This window comes from Electrona antarctica (assembly GCF_951216825.1).
Source record: "Electrona antarctica genome assembly, chromosome: 3".
NCBI classification, from domain to species: Eukaryota; Metazoa; Chordata; class Actinopteri; order Myctophiformes; family Myctophidae; genus Electrona; species Electrona antarctica.
In genome coordinates this window covers 5,059,109-5,076,096 of record NC_136808.1, presented here as the reverse complement: position 1 = coordinate 5,076,096, position 16,988 = coordinate 5,059,109, and the positions used below count along the sequence as shown (strand labels likewise).

The 16,988-nt window shown below is 42.5% G+C and overlaps 1 protein-coding gene across 1 annotated transcript; it reads right to left on the bottom strand.

Moving 5' to 3' along the window:
* Window positions 1-2,267: 2,267 nt before the first annotated feature.
* On the bottom strand, window positions 2,268-16,158 carry mthfsd (methenyltetrahydrofolate synthetase domain containing). The gene is made up of 8 exons (XM_079496853.1): window positions 15,866-16,158; window positions 15,554-15,657; window positions 13,793-13,906; window positions 12,577-12,690; window positions 12,034-12,124; window positions 10,066-10,178; window positions 7,066-7,191; window positions 2,268-3,922 (listed from the first exon to the last, which is right to left on the bottom strand). Exons 1-8 carry the CDS (start codon window positions 15,900-15,902, stop codon window positions 3,098-3,100), a joined length of 1,524 nt encoding a protein of 507 aa, XP_079352979.1. The 5' UTR covers window positions 15,903-16,158; the 3' UTR covers window positions 2,268-3,097.
* Between the last annotated feature and the right edge of the window lie 830 nt (window positions 16,159-16,988).

Genomic DNA, 16,988 nt, shown 5'->3' with positions numbered 1-16,988 from the left:
TTCTGCACACAAAAGCCAGTTGTAGGAGTGGTTTACACCACTCAAAAATGAACAGTGAAGCAACAAATGATTTCTTTGCAGTAATGCGTCAAAATGCCCTTTATCTATACAGTATGACAGTCCTATATATTCATGTCCTGCTCTGATGGACCTCAGTTACAAATAAGATAAAACACCTCCTGGGTCATTTCAGACATATACATCCTCACTGGGTGTCGTTTTCATGCAGTCAAGGTTGGTGAGACATGTGGTGGTACATCGATAGGCTATAGTATAACATGCTGTTATGCTGCATTATGTGCATTGCTCCATGTTTTCGTGCAACATGATGACCACTGTCTGAACCCTGGTGAGATTCCCTTGTATGAACATGCCATGGTGCATAAGGGGGGCGGCAGGCTCCACAGCAGAGGGACCATGCATTAGCAAGCCGATGACATTAAGTGGGGAGCTAGTACTTTGGCAAAGGGGCTGTTGTTGGGGGTGAGATTCCTGCTGGGGCTCCACAGCTGTTCTCTGGCCTGGTCTGGGATGACAGCTCCATAAAAAAAAGTGTGCATGGGCCGGGCCTGCTCTCTGCAATTATGTGCTCATCCGAGTCCAGACTCCATGCACCTCGACGAAGCAGGCAAACCGTATAGTGATCAATTTACCCCGGTATAGTTTCATGTCGAGCCAGGAAAGGAGCATAAACATGAATATGTATTGAAATGACAAAGTCTGGGGTACACTTTCATCTGTGTGTGGGGCGACTCTTGCTAAAGTATTCCATCACTTCATACCTCATTCTGTATAGGAGGCGGCCGGCAGCTGGTACTATATTGCAATGTGCTTCCATTCAGTTTGTCATTTTTAATGTGCAGACAAGCAACCGACTACAGGCTACACAAATGCATGTCCCCCCCCCTCCAAAATGTGTCTCCACTCTCCATGCTATTTGTTTCTCCACACATCTTTTGTCTTTTTTTCCCTAAATGTTGAAAATATACTGATAATAAAATCGTTGGTTGTACAGCTCACTCAAGTTGAACAAATGGAATCATGTGGATCTTAGTAACGCTGTTGTGGATGTAAGACTTCACCATCAGTCATCTATGGCCGTTTAACCCGTTTCATATCAAGGTCCATTATTTATTCAGCATTTGAGCCATTTGATGAGATTTAGCCTCTCAGACCCCAAACGTTTTCTTTTAATCGATTTTGTCCACAATTCCATGCTGTATTGATGTGGTATATACACCATAGGAGATAAAACAGGCAAACGATCAAAATAACAATTCTTCTACATTCTCTATATTGTGTCGACTTCAAATTAAGTCATTAAATGCAGGTGTTTAACACTCTTGAACGTAAAATGAAACCATTGAACCTTATTACAGGTCCATTTGGTTTAATTTTATACGCTCTCAAAGAGTTAAACATCTATGAGGGTCCATTTGGTTACCGACTCTCCATCATTTAGCTGGGGACCACCTGGAACCACCTCAAGGACCACTGGTGGTCCCCAGACCAGTGGTTGAGAATCACTGATCTATGACATAGTATTCATGTTTCAACTATATGCATATCAATATTTCATTAAAAATGCATGTCGATATAAATATTTAACGATATATTTTCACCGATTTTGATGCAATAATGTGACCGTTATAGGCTTTGAAAATGACGATTTCACCCTGCATATCAGTCGCATATCGATATCGCCTAAAATTTCAATATAGTGCATCTCTAGTTTCAAGTTGAAACCGGTTGAAACTTGAGGCCCATATATATACACACACGTTGAAATGAAATTAAACTAAAATATTTCAAAAGTATAAACATGCAGGAAAACAATGCACATTATGTGGCGCTGATCGGTCAAGCAGTTTGGTGGGAATTGCTCCGGCAACACAGTCACACAGACTTGTCATATGTAAAAAAAACTACAGTAGACAAAGAAAAAGAAAAACCCTGAATGTTAATTTTAACTATAGAAAAATAGATGGATAGTCACTCGGCCTAACACGGCTTCTCATTCCTTATACTGTAGGTTTTTGGCAACATACTGCAAATGGTTTGGCCAGATAGAACACACCGTACATTACAATTGAGAGCTACTTTCAAAATGACAAGCCAAACAAGATCTATATATAACCACCCAAAAAATATCATCGAATTGCTTAAAATAGACAATGTATACCTGAGGGGGCGTTGGAATATCACCAATGGCATCACATATAAGACCAACACACTTGAATGCATAAGGAAATTACAAAGACAAAAAAAAATGTTAACTCCATAAATCCAATTTATTCAGTACGCAAAATATCATAAAAAGTATTTTTGTGAGTATTTTAGGCCTTTTACACTGCCTGAACTGTAACTGAAGGGCACCACTGACAAGCCTGTGATGTCTTTATATAACATAGTGTAACTCAAAAGTATAAATTGGTTATACCGAAGATGCAACAGAAACATCTACATCTAACTCAGAAAGGAAGGTTTGGCCTAGGCTGGGGTTTCTAGGAGCATAAATATCTTAAGCAAAAAGGATGTTTAGAGAATGACTGTGGTGGTAGTATTGAGCCATTCTTGGGTGAAGAAATGAAATGCATTAGAGTGAACACTTTCTTGGCAAAAGAGTCCGCGACTTGTTACCTATATGTTCATACACATTCTAAGACCTACCGGTACTTAAAAGCTATGAATGCTCAAGCGAACCTTTATAGCCAACCCAGGCCACATTAGTCTATATTAGACATACATTACAATTCAAGGCAAAAGCTTACAGTAGGCTATTCCAAATATGACACATGCTTACGTATTCCACAATGGCATGTACAATTGACTTTGAAGGTAAAGTATAGCTGCCATGTTTCAGCAAGGAAAGTCCTCAACCTATACACTATTAACAAAATAAAGCACTGCATTTTTTTTCTTTTTTTTTTGTTATGCCCATTAGTACAGTATAAGCAGTCACTTCAGGTGTCAGGTTTCACTGTACTAAACTAAAGACATTTACAGAAACAATTTAACAAACTAAACTCTACTTAAGGCATTTAACATGTTTACACGTTGTAATACATGTCGGGCTATACGTATCTTTCCATTTCCATTACTCCTGAGACTCTGCGTGGTCGTCCCCGGTGCTCTCGGCTGGTGGTGGTGATGTCGTCTTGGGAGCTGTCGCCGGTCTGGGTCTTCTATTGGGCGGGCCGGGTCTCTTGCCTCCCCCCCGTTGGCTCTTGGCCAGCTCGGCCAGCAGACTGTGGCCGTTGAGGGAGAGGCCCTGGAGGGCCTCCAGGGCCAGGTCCGCAGCCTGGGCGTCGCTGTAGTCCAGGAAGGCCCTGTGCTGAGCTCCCTGCCAGGTGAGCCTCAGCGGTATCGACTCCCTCTCCCGGAGCGCCGTCTTCAGCTCGCTGACGCGCAGCCCGGACGGGATGCCTCCCAGGTACACCGTGGTCAGACTCAGGGGAAGCTTGCGCTGCTGAGACGCGGGCTCACCTCCTCCCTCTTCGCCCGCCGGCTTCTCTTTCCTCTCACGCCTCCTTTGTCTAAATACCTTTCCGCCCTCTCCGCTTTCCCCTTTGCCACCTTCTTTGCCTTCGAACCTTCCGTTTTCCCTGCCCTCTCCTCTGCTTTCCTTCCTTACTCTCGGGGGCCGTCTTCTGGGCTTCTGCTCAGACTCCTCTCGGTTCCCTTCCTGCTGCTGGGGCTCCTGTTTGGATTCGTCGTCGGCGTCCTGCTGCGTGCTCCGTCTTGGCCTGCGCCTGTTCTGCCTCTTGGGCCTGTGATCAGACTGGAACCCCGGCTCCCTCCTCTGGGCCCTCTCGGCTCCTGCAGGAGGCACGGCCCCCAGGGTCACGTCCTTGCCTGACTGCTCCTCCAGAGCATGCAGTGTCTTCAGGACGGGGATCTTCTCCAGCATCTCTGTGTGCAGCTGAGGAACACACAACAAGTCAAGTGGCTCAATGGTCGCTAATGGAGGACTCATTCAAGCAAACACATGCAGCTAGTCATGCTCTGGGCCATGCAGCATGGTTGTCAACGTGTAGACGCGTGAAACAAGCAGATGGTGCAGTAGGGAGAATGGCAACAGCTAGAAGGTTACATTGGTGTTATTCGCGACTCGCGAAGTGACAAAACCCCCAAACATGTTAACCCAATTAGGCCTGACGTCGAAATAAATAAAATAATATATATTCAAAGATTTGTGCCACATTTTCACGATTTTTCAAAAATAGCAGACCTACAAGCTCGTAGCGCGCCACTCGGTGGCGTGCTATGAGCTTGTAGATCTATTTTTAAATAGCTATAATGCTTATAGCATAACGCTTAGTTAAAACACCAGAAGGGGTATCTGTCCAGAATGGGTTAAACATGCTAAACACAGAAGACAGACATGCATCTTTCATGTTATTATGGAACTGCATTTTGGTAAAGCTACTTACCAACTAGCAAAACTCAAAAGGGATACACCCTGACCAATACTGTATTTTATAATTAAAATTGGCTCAAGTGAGGGCCGGGTCAGCCAACAGTCTATGACTCAGCCATGACCATATTATACAGTAAGGAGTTCACAATTCAGCTACGCCCAAATACGAGTGTGACATCTAACCTCAAAGTGACGTGATGGCACAGGTGAAAACAGATCAGCTAGCTCTATATATGGTATGGGCACTATATACTGATGACATCAGTGATCACCATATATGGGCATAAAAGGGACAAGGACTGACATCCAGTTGTCCAGAGGCACATATCAGACCGCGATGCCCAGATGAATTCCATGCATTACCATGGTTTTTGTTCTCGCTTACTGTTAAGTCGCTCCGAGCGTCTGCTAAATGCCTAAATTATATATGGTCATGTGCAATGTTGTGGATCAGGAGGTAGAGCAGGTCGTCCAATGATCCATGGGTCGGCGGTTCGAATCCCGGCTCCTCCTGTCTACATGTCGAAGTGTCCTTGAGCAAGATACTGAACCCCAAATTGCTCCCGATGTGCTGGTTGGTACCTTGCATGGCTTCCGCCGCAATCGGTGTATGAATGTGTGTGAATGGGTGAATGTAATGCACTTGGATAAAGGCGCTATATAAATGCACCATTTACCATTTATATATATATACACACGTGCATATAAGCCTGTATTCCCGGCTGACGACAATAACCCTCTCCGACTTACAGCACACGCACGCACGTGTAACGGAGGTGGGATATTTTTTTTAAATAATTTGACAATATGAGAACAGTGCACTGAAACGGTAAACTTCACTGGGAATTAAACTAAAAAAAAGAATCAATTGCTAAATTACCCAGAGCATCTTTTTGCGCATCATATTCTGTAAAGTAAATAGTGAATATTGGACCACATGTGCCGATACCGATAGATCCGTCATCGGCCAATATCAGCCCCACAAAGATGGTCGGGTTCTACAGTATATACACTGATGTACAGTATGACAGCCTTCTGGTAATTACAGTGACAAAATAATCATGATGGGGGTGGTATATTTAACCCATTTAGACCTGAAGATGATTCTACAAATGCCCTCTAAATTCTGAGTTTTCTGAAAAACCTATGTTTCTATATCAGTGGTTCTCAAACATTGTGAAGGACCCCAAAAAATATATGCAATTGGCCGCCGACCCCCATCTGAAAATATGTAGTTCCAGGGACCCCACCCCAGACGCAAAGCTTTGAGTTAAAAACGTTGGCTCTGAAAGAATATATATAATATATATATATATATATATATATATATATATATATATATATATATATATATTCAAAGATTTGCGCCACATTGTCACAATTTTTCAAAAATAGCAGATATACACAAGCTCGTAGTGCGGCACTCTGTGCCGCGCTATGAGCTATGAGCAGATCTGCCATTGTTCAATAGCTAAAGTATAACATAATGCTATAAACACCGAAAGAGGTTCCCGTCTAGAATGGGTTAACTTCCCTTTGCAGTTAACCCATTTTGACCTGGGAAGGATTCTACAAATGTCTTCTAAATCCTGACAGTTTTCTGAAAAAGCTATGTTTCTATGTCAGTCGTTCTTCGATTTTTCAAAAATAGCAGACCTACAAGCTCGTAGCGCGCCACTCGGTGGCACGCTATGAGCTTGTAGATCTGCTATTTTTCAATAGCTAAAGCATAGCATAATGCTAACACCAAAAGGGGTCCCCGCACAAAACGGGTTAAAAAAAGACATCGCTCCTGGCTTCTTCTCAGGCCTCAAAGAGTGTCTGCAGAGTTGCTTTGATGGCAACCGGTGCTGTAAAGGATATGCGGGGCTATTGTTTATACCCTGGCCTGTCTGACCTGGCTTTCCACTGCTCCCGCTCAGCCCTGCTGGCCAGGCAGAGAGGGGCCTTTGATGATCAGGCATGCCCTTCCTGTCTGTGAGGTCACTCGGTCCTGTTTACCGACGCGAGACGTCTTAACCCATTCTGGGCGGGAACCCGTTTGTGTTTCAACTAAGCATTGTGTTATACTTTAGCTATTGAAAAATAGCAGATCTACAAGCTCATAGCGCGCCACCGAGTGGCGCGCTACGAGCTTGTAGGTCTGCCATTTTAGAAGAATCGTGAAAATGTGCCTCAAATCTTTGAATATATTATTACAGAGTGAACATTTTAACTCAAATCTTTGCTTCTCTTCTGGGGAGGTCCCTGGAACAACATATTTTCAGATGGGGGGGCGGAGGCATATTACATATAATTTTTGGGGTCCGTGACATGAAATATTGACATTTTTTTAAATTTCGACATCAGGCCTAAATGGGTTAAGGGACCCTGAGGTCATGTAGAAACTTTATAGATGTTACGAATAAAAATCCCCGTAATTAGCATTAAAAAAAAAAAGGTTGTTCACTTTTACAGCCTTAAGACTATGAGCGTTAATTGAACCTAAAACAAAAGGGCCGACTTCACTTGAAAAAAGGTTATAGTCATGTTGGGAAAGGTTAGTGGACTTGGCACCAAAAGAGAGCTGGCAGATGCATTTGACATTATTTATAATCAACGGGTATCTAACCCTCTCAACATTCAAGAAACATCCTTCTCGTTACCTTAGTCCAAATGATCCCCTCCGGTTTGGGACGCTGGCATTCTGTCTTGATGACTCTAGTGGGCGTCAGGATGTAGTCCACAGTCAGGTCATGACTCTCCATCAGATCCTCTGGGATGTCCACAACCTAATTGGTACAAATGCAAGTTCAACAGAGCTATGAGAATGACACATTATATTACCATCCTTCTGCACTGTCATTTTGGTCTCTTTTCCCCATATATAATTTGTTACGGTTTGTTTTTAGTGTATTATAATGTCCTATACAAATAAACTAGCTGCATTACCTATAGTTTAAGTACTAAAGTTCTACTCATGAAATATCAACCAGAGGTGAAAAAGAAATCACACCCGTGTGAAGTGAGTGGTGCAACTCGGAGTTCCAGACCCACAGGAACGCACCCAGGGTGCCGGCCCGATTCCGGTGAGCCGCCCCACGTCCGAAACGGTTGAGAAATGACAGTTACCGTGTGGGGGTCCCTCTACTGTACTGTACTGTACTGTCACACCCGAAATCATCATATACACAGTTAATATGTGCGTGTGTTAGGTTGCGCACAGGTGGTGAAAAACAACCATGCTGTTTTCGTGCTCAGATTCACCCAGCCAGCCAGCTACCCAGCCAGCCAGCCAGCCACCCACAAACATAGCTCCGTAAGAGAGTGGTTGCACCACTCAAAAGTGTCTCATAGGCTATAGCATGCACAATTTAAAAACATATATGAAATATACACAAAAGAGATGGAGTTGTCAGTTTTTAGCAAGGCAATGTCAGTCCTTTTAGTTGATCTTAAACAGGATATCTTGAAACCTACTGGCTGAGTTTGCTGTGCATATGGGCATAGCAAATTGCCAGGAATCCAAATAGGCCAGGATTTCCACTTGGGACACAAGATATCTCAAAGTCTAATGGTCATATTGCCCTTATCTTATTTGCTTGATGTAATTTTACCATGTTTACTTTTCTACTGTGAAGCACTATGGTCAATTTCGGTTGTATAAAATGTGCAATATAAATAAAAGGTTGATTAGATTATACTCTACTAGGTAGACTGCAGGGTGAACCCTACTGATTTGGCATAACAGGTACAATTTCAATTCAATGGCACTTTATTGGCATGAGAAAACAAACAAGCTAGTGGAAACAACACTTCCGGACTCTTCACTCATCCACCCTCGCTAGTAGGGTTGTGATTCGGGTCCATTTCAGACCCGGTTCCGACATTGCGGATCCGGAGCCGGTTCCATCGTTTTTTTATTAACGGTTCCCCAAACGGTTCTCATCAGTCGTCATTTAGCTCCGCTGTGTCTGTGCAATGTGTGCATGCACGCAAGCAAGCAGAGCCTGGGGTGACGTCACCCAACCTACACGAGTGCATGAGTGAGTGGGGTCGGGGAGGATACGCCCACTGTTCTGTGCATTCAGCGACCGGTCACCGCCGCGGAGCGAGTGAGCCAGTATGTCGAAGAGATCTCCAAAGTTTGGTTAACAGAGAGGGAAATGACTCCGAGGCTGAGCACGCAAAGTGCAATAAATGCGATGCTATAGTTCCCTGCAAAGGTTGTTGCAACTTGTACCAGTTGCAGTTTTGCACCACGTTCACATTGAGGAAACATCTCAAAATCAATATGCCTACACGAGTCCACAACTCACGAGAATAATCTAGGCACATCGCGTTTGTGAGCCATGCGGAGAGCCGTGCCTGCTCTCCCCGCAGCTCCACCACAGCAGGCGGGGGACGAATCGGACGATCTGATGCAAGGCTGGTTTACTTTCCCCAGGCTAGTAACGTAATAGAAAATAAAAACTACGAACGTCTACAGAGCTTTTCATTAGGCGTATTGTACAACTGTTGTTAATGGTGTTAATTTAGAACGCCAATGACTCAACGTCTTTCTATCTGATATTTTATGAATCACGTTAACTAGAGAGCCAAATCAATTTGTCTGCACTTATTTTTTACAACTTATAAGCAACTCAGCTGCTTTTGATTTGGCTCTAAATTAATCGCGTGGCTGTTGAGAGCCCAGCGTTTAGGTGCATATACCTCCATAGATTGATTACTTTATAAACAGTTTGCAGAAAAAAGCACAGGAAAGTAGCCTACAGTTCAATACAAGGTCTGCTAAGATGATTTTATAATCCAAGAAAGCACTATGGCTTGTTTCCATTAGGGTAAGGGGTCCTTCATATTAAATTAATCTGAACATTAAAGACAACATTTGTCACCACAACAATATCATTATTGCAATGTGTACTGTAGGCTATATTTAATATACAGTAGGCTACAAATTGCAATATAGGCCTACAGTACAAATTGCAACAATGATATTGTTGTGGCGTCTAGCTGCTGCTGGTGGTGGTGGTGAAGTTTAAATAATAGTGCCACCTCGCCTGGGCCATGGCTCAGTGGTCCAGGCACCTCGGCTGGTAATCCAGTCTGGCAGTGTGCCTCGGGTTCGACTCCCGATCCCGACGGCCTTTACTGCATGTCTTCCCCCCCATCTCTCTCCCCATTTCCTGTCAGCCTACTGTCTGTCCCTCCATAAAAATATAAAAAAAGAAATAAAAAAAAATGCCACCTCATAATTGTAAAGTGCATTTTCAATAATTGAATTAATGAATGTGTTTATGTACGTACTTGGTTAGGTTAGTTATAATATAAGCATAATCTATGTCAAAAAATCAAATATTAGGATCCGTTAAGGGAACCGTTAAGAGGGATCCGGGAAGGATCCGGAACCATTAAAATCCTAACGAATCCCAACCCTACTCGCTAGTGGAAACACGTCATCGGCACGACGCGGCACGCTACTGTAATGGCAAAGTACCTAAATTGTCCCTGAGCAAGTGCTACTGCTCTATAAGTGAAGACGGTGTGCGGGACCCTTTTCTTCTCATGATTGGCATTTGGTTGCCGGCTCCGACACACCCGTCCTTGTAGGTGTGCACAAGGCCTTTTCTCTACTTATTTGGGAACTCAAACATAACTGAACTCACCTGGCAGTCGTGGACAACAGTAACCACCACAGTGGACTCGTTCACAGCCCCCATTGAGACCATCATGCCGTACTCCATGTCAGCATAGCCCTCTCCTTTTCCAAGTCGATAGCCTGAGCAAGATGGAAGCCAGAGAGGTATTGAAAATAATGGACTGTCTTGCAGAACCATTTCAACAAGAGCGTATAATTGGCTATTCCATCCTTCTATATTATGCACTAAATATAAAATATAGGCTGAAAGACTTTAACTGTGGATGGACTTCAATAAAGAAACTGTACAATAATTACTCATAAAGGTCAAGATGTATTTTTATGCAGAGACAACAGTCTTGCGTTTGAAAAATGAATCTTAATGTCTACAGCCCAGGACCCAGAAGACCATAAAAGCATCATGAAAACCATGCGTCTTTGTTTGTACCTTTACAGCCATCTGAAAATGCATGAATTGTCATAAACATGTCATCATCTCAATATTGCTTAAATTTTCTAAAAGTCATGCCCGAGTTGTACTTGGTTGCGTCTCATGCTGTTGTAACGCACTGAAAATAGCTAATCTACAATCCGACAAGTCAGTGTGGGCTTGTAGAACCCATTTATTGTCGTGTGTTCATGTTTTGGTCAAATCTTCCAAACTGGCGGCATACACTTCCCCAATTTTGATGTCACAAACCACTGTGCAAAATTCTGTGCTGCTGCCAAAGCAGACACCATTACAGTATACACTTTATAATCTAAAAAGGAAAGGTTTGGCACAGTAAACTCAGAATAACAATGGGTTCTTTTTTTTGTTGTCAAGTAAACGTTATTTTTGAGTCCAGCTAGAACAATGGGACACGACCGGCAGGAGTGCAGACTAACAATGTATTTTTGTGGAAGCACTCCTATGGACAGAGTAAAGTGGAGATATAGAAATGTGTGTATTTATACTTCCTTCTCCCCAGCTGGGCGCAGCTGCCCTTAGCAGCAGTGGAACTCTTGTTGGAGCACAACTCCAGGGCGTCACTCACACCTCAGACACACCCTTTGTATTGCATTTTGTGAATGTTCGCACTACAGATATTAGCTCGCAGCTGCTGGTATGAATTCACCGCTAGTGAATCAGGTCACAAACACCACCTTTTCTAAGAATATAGACATTGGAGTGGAGCTTAAACCCATCACAATTATTACATAATTCCCTTCTCCCCTCTGGGAGGCGCTAAAGGACTATCGGCTCCCGTAACCAGCAGGCTCAGGAACAGCTTATTTCCTGTTGCCGTCTCCCTGCTGAACTCATGCTTATATCTTAGCATGTTCTAACACGCTAAGATATAAGCATGAGTTCAGCAGGGAGACGTGTGGGTATGTGTGGGTGGGTGTGCAGACTGTATATATGCTTATATTATCCCCATCATGCATTGCTTGCACTGTACAGATTGTTCCTCTCATATACTTATTCAGATTATTATGCTGGTTCTACCATCTACTCATTACTATTTATTCTATTTAATTATTACTCTGTATACATTACTGTACATACTGTACATTTTTTCTGTATTTATCCTTTAATTTACTGCATTACTGTATTGCACTCTGGCTAGACGCCACTCTTCATTTCATTGTCAAAGTATTTGTATACTATGTGCAATTTAGCATAAATCATAATAGTTTCAAACATTTTTAAAAAGCAGTGGAAATGGCAGATACACCGTTCACAGGCTCACAAAACCTTGTGATGCGCTGTTAACTTGGTCGTTTGAAAGTATCAAATTATTTTGTCAGTGGTTTTTGTATAATCAAGTTATTTGCCATATCTTCCTGTGCAATTTCGGTTTACAAAGGCAAAACATTTAATATCTACAGTATTTATGTTCAATGCCCAATACAGAATTAAACGGTTAATCGCAAGTATTTGTATGACAATATTAATCGTCAAGAAAAAGTCATGATCGTGACAACCCTAGTGGAGTTATCCACCGGCTCTCACCTTTTTCAGATACGGCGACAGAGCCAATTACCAACAAGTCCACCTTCACCTTGTCATCCAAGCCAACAGGCACACTGAACTCTTTGACACCCTAGAGAATAAGGTTTGGAAAGGAGAGGAAGAGAACAGGTGACTTAGTTAGAAAACAAATACAAAATGCACATTAGTGGATGAGCTGGAATCATAAAAAACTGTTAGTAATAAGACATCACAAAGCATTTGAAATAACTCTGAATATTCAAGAGAAAGAATGTGCATGTAGAAGTAGCAGTGTTGTTTGTCGAATAATAAAACTAAGACGACTACCTTTTTTCACTGACGAAAACTAAATTGAAACTAAATTAAAACTAAGCTATGATGACTACAATTAAGACTAAATGTATTGACAATTTTGTCAACAGATAAAAACTAGACAAAAATGTTAGGAAGGGACTAGTGGACAAGAGATCCAGTATAAGTTATTTTACACTTGGTTGCATGCTGAAAATAGCCGATCTACAAGCACACAACGCGTCGTGACAACACTGAGGAGGTAGCTCTGACCTGAGCGGTAGAGCACACACGTAGTTGTTCCTTGTTGGCTCCCTCGGGAGGGGTGATCTTGTTGAACAGACCGGTACGCAGGCGAGGGGTCGGGACCAACAGGGTTTTCCTCGCCTAAGAGAAAGACAGCGGAAATGAGGCGCGAGGCATACTGATCAGGGATGCACAATTAAATCGGTAGCATAATCTGAATAGTCCATATCGGCCATAAAAGTGCCATATAGGTATCGGAACGGTCTCAAATTAATACAGATTATTTAATCGGTTTCCACCAGCAAAAATGTTTTTTTTAAATAAAATAAAAAATGTAAGAAATCATCAATGAGTTAAATATAAATCAAGTGTCTAGTAGTACCTATAGTCTAGAACAAAAGCCAAATCAAATATGATGTAAAATCTTAAATAAAAATAAACTTTACATTTCATTTGTGTACTCATCTCCTTTAGTAGTCATTCAGTTGTGAAAACAGACACTTGGAAAAGAGTATAGGCTATGTATGTATTGATTGAATACTTTATTAACAGGCTTTGGGCCAATAAGCCCCTATAGGCTTGTTTCCATTGTGGTCCTCTCTGTATAATATCGGAATCGGTCAGAATCGGTATCGGCAGCTATGACCTTGCAAATAATCGGATATCGGTCATAATTTCATAATCGTGCACCCCTAATTCTGATGATATATTGGTTGGAGATGCATGGCGTGTATTCGAACATATATGGCAGGTGAGCCATAGTGTACATTTGATTCAGCATCAGAAAAGTGCCACATGGTGTCTGATTGATGGGATACTTTATTAGTAAAATATTTAAAGAGCACGTGGTTGGTGCAGTACTACAGTCAGACATTAAGGCAAAAAGGATTACACAAAAAAGTCCTGGGGACTCGTTTCCATTGTGGTGTTAACCCAGTCTGGGCGGGAACCCCTTTTGGTGTTTTAAAGCATTATGTTATACTTTAGCTATTGAAAAATAGCAGATCTACAAGCTCATAGCGCGGCACCGAGTGCCGCCCTATGAACTTGTAGGTCTGCTATTTTTGAAAAATCGTGAAAAATGTGCCTCAAATCTTTGAATATATATTATTACAGAGTGAACATTTTAACATTTTGAAGACATTTTTTAAATTTCGACGTCGGGCCTAAATGGGTAAAATTTCAATGAAGAACCAGGTCTCGGTGGGTCTCCTCATCCTTGAGACAAGGTTACATTGGTTACCTGTAGCACTGCCATCCGGGCACCCTCCAGGGGCTTATCTGGGTCCACCTTCACCTCCGCTGTCTCGGTGAACGCATCGAGCTCAGCCACTCTGGCACATGCCGTGTAGGCCCCCTGAGCAGAAAGAAAGAGTGCATGGGGTTAGTAGTATAGTTAGTATAACTTACACACAGAGTGAGGAGGCGTGCCTGCTGCTGGGGTCTGTCCGGGTTAATTTTGACGGTCTGGCTGGACTTGAACTCCTGCAGGACACCGAGTCTGTCACATGCTTGAACTGCACCCTGGGCCAGTAACCATAAAGTAAGATAGATGAATGCACATGGAGAAAAACGTTTCACGTATAGGCCTACTGTTTCGGGGCCCTCGGCTACCTTTTCTGAATTTTGGACGGCGGTACCCTAGGGTCCCTTGTAGGTTATTCCACTCTCCATAGGACGCAGCTTTACCTACTGTCTGTTCACGGAGACCCGTGGGGTCGCTTGAGTGTTGAGATGTTTCAACGATGCATCCAACACCAGTAGGAGACCACGGAAACGTGTGTGAAGCGGCGCTAATCGGAGTTGCCGTTAAGTATCTTTAATCTTTAAAGTCACGACACAACAGACAACCGCATTAAAAACATCCTGCATGTACGCGGTTGGCCAATCAGAGGCAGTAACTAGGACGTGCAGCTAGCCAGTCACGGTGCGGGAGGCGGGACATGAAAAGTGAGGACGAGAGAATTTCAGAGAAGCCAAAACTTAAAAAAAAAAAAAAAAAAGATTAAAGATACTTAACGGCAACTCCGATTAGCGCCGATTCGCACACGTTTCCGTGGTCTCCTACTGCTGTTGGATGCATCGTTGAAACATCTCAATGCTCAAGCGACCGCGCGGGTCTCCGTGACAGTAGGTAAAGCTGCGTCCTATGGAGAGTGGAATAACCTACAAGGGACCCTAGGGTACCGAAATTCAGAAAAAGTAGCGGAGGGTCCCAAAAGAGGCTAGCCTACTGTATGCGACTATGCGTGTTGTGAACTTTCGCAGTTCACTAGTTGGATTAATTCTAAACGAGTTTATCGCAGTGGTTCTCAAACATTTTAATTTCAAGGACCCCCCCATCCCCCAGTGTGATATGCATTAGGCCACTGACCCCCCATAACTGTAACTTCACTAGAGTATCCATTTGGTTCCTAACTATCAATCACTTGCCCCCCCCCCCCCTCACGAACCTTTTGGGGCCCCCCCAAGACCCCGCTCGCTTTGAGAACCACTTTTCTAGTTTCTTTATAGTCTACGATTTAGACTCGTAGATGTCTTTTATCTACAAGATATGACGTTTTCTTGCAAATATGAAAATGTCAAAATCGATAAAAAAAAATACATCTACTAGAGTCTAAATCTTAGGTTAACTTGTGTTTATATAGTATAAGAAAACCAATGATTTTTAATTAGCAGAACATTTAAGATAAAAGTGTAAATGATTTGTGATCTGGTACTGCAGACTGCTTTTGTTACCAAGGTAACAGCTTTCCTATAATCCCCAATAAACACAGTTGTCCTGCCTATTATTATCATCGATATTGATATCTTATTATGTTTACATGTTTAACACGAGCCTACGGCATACTCGGGTGTGTTGTAGGCTACACCAACACTATTATGTTTGTTCTTACAATCCGTGTCGGAAAATGTCGTAAACCCGATTTAGTACCGTATTTAAAAAAAGAAAAACGGAAACCCTCCGAGTTTAATACAATATTAATTCGCATCAGACCTGTACCTTGAAATTTGGGATTCTGTTGTGAACAGGCCTTGGGAAGTTGGCGAGGTTGTTTTCTTCAATGTAGTCCCAAACTTTCTCTCGAATGCTCCATTTCGTGACATCTGTGGTGAAACAAGAGCATTGGTGAGTTTGCAAAAAACCGAAACAAACAGACTAAAACATTATGGACGATAATAAGCGACGTAATGTTGACCACATCTATCCTTATATCCGTGTAGCATAGATGCCTTTCTGCCATGCAACAATGATAATGATCCCGTTACGGAGTTAGCAACAACAACCAACCGAACGAACGTCGCGGACATTTACCAGTATCATGATCATCTATCTTCGTATCCGAATCCATTTTTGTCTTTGTGGCACGAATTATTTTCACTCCAAACTATAATGTTTGCAGCACGGCTGGACGCTAATGAGCATGAGGACAGACCGACAGACCGTGGCACATGGTAGCTCTCCGTCTGTCTGTCTGAAAACCTAGCAAGCACACACACGCACACGCGTACACACACATACATACACACACGCACACACAACAGCAACAGCTGCTTGTCAATCCACTTGTTATTGCTCTGTACGGTGGCTCGCGAGGACCAAAACAATCTCGTAACGCTGGACGCGTCACGCGTAGGTGGTTCTCAACCTTTTAATTGTTTCCCCTTTTCATTAATTAATTGATTGATTGATTGAATACTTTAACAGTTTACAAGTTCCATAAAAGGATGCTAAAAGGAATAAGGATAAATAAACTAGTGATGGGAGATTAATTGGCAAACACATCGGTATCGGCCAATTCTAGTTGTTTTTAGATTAATCGGCATCGGTTTGATTAATCAATCAGACCGATCGGTCTGTCTTTACAGATAAACAAGCCTAAAGTAACAGCTTGAACAAATCTACAAGCTCACAATAAAAATATAAAGGTATTTAAGTTAAATCTGACTTGCCTAAGCCTGCAGACACCCTGTTACATGTATTTTTTTCAGAATGGACAAAATAATTATAATTTTTCAACACAGAATGGGATCATATCGACATCGGTAATATCGGTTATCGGCCATAACAGCAATTCATTATATTGGATATCGATATCGGCCAAAATGTCTCATCGGCACATCCCATAAACCCAAGAAAGCACTACAGCTTGTTGTACCCCAGCTTGTTCCCATTGGGGTCCTGTCCTGTGTATTCAATTAAATTTGTCTAAACATTTAAAGACACAATATATAGCCAGGAGGGTCAGGCATTTATACTTTTTCCTATTTTCATGTTAAAGGGCATGAAACCCCAGGCTGACTAAAGCAACACAGCTGCACCAAACAATTTCATAATGAGTGTGTTGGATTTTCATAGTAGGCCTATAGAGCGTCGCAGTCCCGCCTCCTACCCTGGACCAGGAAATGAAACCCAATGCATTTTTCCCATAGACATT